The 5,157-nt window shown below is 44.3% G+C and overlaps 1 protein-coding gene across 1 annotated transcript; it reads left to right on the top strand.

The window, feature by feature from the left end:
* The first annotated feature begins 218 nt into the window (after positions 1 to 218).
* Positions 219 to 2,307, top strand: LOC129647558 (ADP-ribosylation factor-like protein 6-interacting protein 1). Its single transcript, XM_055574640.1, has one exon. The coding sequence runs from the start codon at positions 295 to 297 to the stop codon at positions 796 to 798; it is 504 nt and encodes a 167-aa protein (XP_055430615.1). The 5' UTR covers positions 219 to 294; the 3' UTR covers positions 799 to 2,307.
* Positions 2,308 to 5,157: the final 2,850 nt, after the last annotated feature.

Below are 5,157 nucleotides of genomic sequence, written 5' to 3' on the forward strand. Positions count from 1 at the left end.
GACTATAAAGAAAGATGAGCAACAATGAATTGATGTTTTTGAACTGTGGTGTTGGAGAAGACTCTTGAGAGTCCCTTGGACTGCAAGGAGATCCAACCAGTCCATCCTAAAGGAAATCAGTCCTGAATATTCATTGGAAGAACTGATGCTGAAGCTGAAACTCCAATACTTTGGCCACCTGATGCGAAGAACTGACTCATTAGAAAAGACCCTGGCTAGGGGTGCGGCGAGGGAGTCTGCGGAGGGTTTGATTTGGTGGCGTCCTGTGCTCGCTGATACGGCACGTGGAGAACTATGGCGGAAGGAGATAATCGCAGCACCAATCTGCTGGCTGCAGAGACTGCAAGTCTGGAAGAGCAGCTGCAAGGATGGGGAGAAGTGATGCTGATGGCAGATAAAGTCCTCCGATGGGAAAGAGCCTGGTTTCCACCTGCCATCATGGGTGTGGTTTCTTTGGTGTTTCTGACTATCTACTATCTAGATCCATCTGTTCTATCTGGTGTTTCCTGTTTTGTTATGTTTTTGTGCTTGGCTGACTACCTTGTTCCCATTCTAGCACCTAGAATTTTTGGCTCCAATAAATGGACCACCGAGCAACAGCAAAGATTCCATGAAATTTGCAGCAATCTAGTAAAAACTCGACGCAGAGCTGTGGGCTGGTGGAAACGCCTCTTTACACTAAAGGAAGAAAAGCCTAAAATGTACTTCACGACCATGATTATTTCTCTTGCTGCGGTTGCTTGGGTGGGACAGCAAGTCCACAACCTCCTTCTCACCTACCTGATAGTGACTTTCTGACTTTTGCTTCCTGGACTGAACCAACATGGGATCATTTCGAAGTATATTGGAATGGCCAAAAGAGAGATAAACAAGCTTCTCAAACAAAAAGAAAAGAAAAACGAATAAAGCATTTGCTTTATTCAATGTGATTAATGGAGTATACATTGTCCTTGGGAACAGTGTCTGTTATGCTGTTTGGATACTAAAATGTTACAGAAGTAGCTCTCTGCTGTCCCTCACTCTGCCCTTAGTACAAATTCTGACTTGCTAAGCAAGGCTTTATGCCCAGTGTCTTCATGGGTGTGTTCTTAGCAGCTGGCCTTATATGGACAACTCTTTCTTCAGTTCCTCATCTTGGTTTTTTGTCACCCAGGGTTAACTGAACTATTACTTTTAAAATAACATAGTGGTGAACTTCACCCTTTAGTACAGTTAACAGTGACTCGGGATAACTGTTCAAGTTGACCTTTTTTTTAGCTGGATACAGGATAGTGGTCTGTGACTTCAGGAAGCTTATTCTATCGTCTGCTTCCATTGTCTGCTTAAAAAACTGGCTTCATGAGTATAGACCAAGTTTACCACTTCTGATGAAGAGACCAATTAGGATTCATTCCTCATTCTGTTTCGATAGTGTGGGAGCAGAAGCCTCATGGAATAACATGAAGCTAATTCCATGCCTTAGCGTGTGTTTTCTCCCTTGTGCAGAATTTAGCAGTTTGTAGGAAACTCAATGTTTCCTAAATGTTTCCTTCCTCCCAAATGGGGAATCTGGCAGGAACTTTTAGAACTCTTGTTCCCTTGCACTTAAACTTGAAGTTAGTACGTCCTTAAAGGCTTTTTAGTAGCAGGCTTACACAAGTCAGTAGTTAGGACTTTTAAATTTCAGATTTTCAGTTAATTGGAACTAAAGTCCATAAAAGGTTAAGAGTCATGTCCATGATCTTCACTCCAAGACCAGCCAATAAGGACAAAAGTCTTCCTGTGTTGAGTTAAGATTCATTTCAGTAGAAAATAGCCTTATCCTACCAATTTTTCAAGACCAGAATAAGCCTTTAAAGATAAGTCTCAAGAGTCCCCTTTTATGGTAACACTGCCTGCTTTTGGTCCCCATAGATGGAGTAGTTGAAATCTGTAGGAATGGACCTCTGAGGGCTGGAAATGTGATATACTTGGGAACAATTCTTAAACTGATTAACTAGCTGTAATATAGTTTTGTGAATTTATTGCACTGATGCTGTGAAACCTGGACCTTGTGGTATATCAGTCCCTAAATTAGTGTTATTTTCTCCCCTTCAATATTGCTGTAAACAGTGGCACCGTGTAGCATGTTTGACTTTTTAAATGTTTCGTATACAACCTACAAACTACCATAATTTACGTGTGTTTCCTCATTGTATATAAGCTTGTCTTCCTATCCAGATTTTTTGTGTGAATGTGTGTTCTACCAATTAACTACTTTTGCAGTTTTAATTCTGTATTATTTCTTCTACTTTGTTAAAAGGGGAATAAATAAAAAAGCTGGAATCCCCCCCCCCAAAAAAAAAAAGAAAAGACCCTGATGCTTGGAAAGATTGAAGGCGGGAGGAGAAGGGGATGGATGAGATGGTTGGATGGTATCACCAATTCAATGGACAGGAGTTTGAGTAAACTTCGGGAGTTAGTGACGGACAGGGAGGCCTGGCGTGCAGCAGTCCATGGGGTCGCAAAGAGTCGGACACGACTGAACGACTGAACTGAACTGAACTGAGCAAAAGCAAGGTCCTGCGTGTGGTCCCTGCACACAGCACCACCCAGGGGTGAGCAGACCGCCTAAGCCATCGCTCCAGCCCGACTTGCTGATCCGCCCCTGCTCTTCACCCCATTTAAGGAACCAGCTCGCCCCCTTGTGGAGAGAGAGCAAAGGCACATGTTAGTTGGTCTAGGTCTGCTGCTGCTGCTGCCGCCGCTGCTGCTGCTGCTGCTGCTGTTGCTAAGTCGCTTCAGTCGAGTCCGACTCTGTGCGACCCCATAGACGGTAGCCCACCAGGCTCCCCCATCCCTGGGATTCTCTAGGTCTGCAGGTCTCAGCAAAGCCTTGCCTGAATTCCTCGTCTGGCCTCTTATCAATGTCTATTGATTAAAGTGTGCAAGAACCTAGGTCGGCATCAGTGATAGAGGCATCGAGGAAATGTTGATTTAGGTCTCAAGACAGAGCCCATCAAAGGCCCTAGTGCCTTGCAGGGCTTACTAAGAGAAGAGCAGACTCCCAGTCTTATAGAGCGGGCTGTGAGGCAGAGAACTATGTTGGGTAGAAGTAATACAGTGTAGAAGAGAAGGATTGAAGGGTGGGGAACCTAGCCTGTCACCACAAAGAACTGACATCTTCCAGGCTTTAAAAAATCATTTATCATCATGGACCAAGTTAAGAGTTTCATATAACTGACCACACGTGGGAGTAATTTCTCCAGCATTTCCCGGTCATCTCCGGGTCAGTACTGAACTTACTGGGCAGGGTGCACTAAGCAGACATACCCCAGCACACTATGCTGCATCCAAAGGCCACGTGAGCACTGCCTGTTCCCATCCAGTGACGAAACAGGCTTTAATCTGGGATAAGACAGAAACTGAAGAGGTTAAGTAGAAGAAGCACTGGGAGTAAAGTCAGGTGAAGTTTCTCCAATCCCCAACTTTTGAGGCGGCTCAAGGAAGGGCGTTATTTTCCATGTGCATGTTCTGTGCAGCACTATACACAACAGACAAAAAATAGAAGTAACCCAATGTCCATCGGTGAATGAATGGACACACAAATGTGGTCTATCCATGCTGCTGCTGCTAAGTCACTTCAGTCGTGTCCGACTCTGTGCGACTCCATAGACGGCAGCCCACCAGGCTCCCCCGTCCCTGGGATTCTCCAAGCAAGAACACTGGAGTGGCTTGCCATTTCCTTCTCCAATGCAGGAAAGTGAAAAGTGAAAGTGAAGTCGCTCAGTTGTGTCCGACCCTCAGCGACCCCATGGACTGCAGCCTGCCAGGCTCCTCTGTCAATGGGATTTTCCAGTCAAGAATACTGGAGTGGCGTGCCATTGCCTTCTCCATGGTCTATCCATGCAATGGAGAATTATTCAGCCATAAAAGGGGACGAAGAACTGATAGATGTGACCCGATAGGTGAATCTTGAAAACATTATGCCACAGGAAAGAAGTCAGACACAAAGTGTCACATATTGTTTGATTCCATTTATATGAAATATCCAGAGAGGGTAAACAGAAAGCAGATTGGTGGTTTCCAGGGCCTGGGAGGAGGAAGCAATAGGAAGGCGCTGGTAATAGACTATATAGACACAGGAGGAGGGAGGCAGTTCCACATGGTGTTAGTTCTGCCCATCCTCTGTTACATTACCAGATTCTAAACGGCAAATTATGACCCATTAGTAAAGTAATTCAGTGGATTGCAAATAATTGTAATTTTAATGCAATAGGGTAGAGAAGAAGAGAAAATATCTCAGCATGTTATTCCCAAAGAGTATTGCATTTAATACTTATTTCCGATGTGTGTGTGTATGTGTGTGTGTGTGTGTGTGAGACTGAGATTCAGAGGGCAGATACACTGACCATGATATAAAATGTACTTCTCATTGTGACCCATAGTCAAAATGTTTGAAAGTCTATACTCTATTTGTCAGCTTGCCTTAAAAAGCAAGCATAGCACCAGGTTTTAATGTCATTTTCCTTAGATAAAAATCATTTGCCTAAAGAATCTAGGATGTTTGGTTGAAGCCTACAGAAAGCCAGCACCTCTCCTCACTCATCAACCACTATACTTGAAGAGGAAAAGTTAAAATTTTACATAACCCCCTGCTCTTTCTGCCTCTGAAACTCAGCTTGCTCCTTGCGAAGTCTGGATCACATAGGTCACATAGTCTCAGAAAATGGGGACTTACAATACTAGGAACTGGAGCTTATCACACTCGTCCTTGTCCTGATTTTTGCAATTGCCCGGCTCCTGCAAACCTGCTTAATCATGCCTGTCCACGTAAGGTCAGGCATCCCGCTCCCCATCTTGACTGCTGTTCCCGCATGTGCAAAGCCCCTCAGTTTAAACCAGCCTACTAACAGCTAGTGTTGCCCACTACAGTCTGCCTATAAAAACTCTGTAACCCCTCTGTTTGGGGCTCAGAGCTTGGACTGTTAACTCCTTTGGGTCCACTGGCATAATAAACCGGAGTTCTCCAACTCTCCGAGCATGGTGCTTGGTTTCTCGAGTACTGGTTTCTGCAACATTTTGAGGAGCTTTTCTCACAGTAATAATCTTGCTTTTCATTCCAAATTGTCATCAATCATTAAATCACTGACTTCTTCTCAATTCCCTGGAAGTCAGTTGACTCTTTATTATTCTTGG

The sequence above is a fragment of the Bubalus kerabau genome, chromosome 3 (assembly GCF_029407905.1).
Source record: "Bubalus kerabau isolate K-KA32 ecotype Philippines breed swamp buffalo chromosome 3, PCC_UOA_SB_1v2, whole genome shotgun sequence".
Lineage (NCBI taxonomy): Eukaryota > Metazoa > Chordata > Mammalia > Artiodactyla > Bovidae > Bubalus > Bubalus kerabau.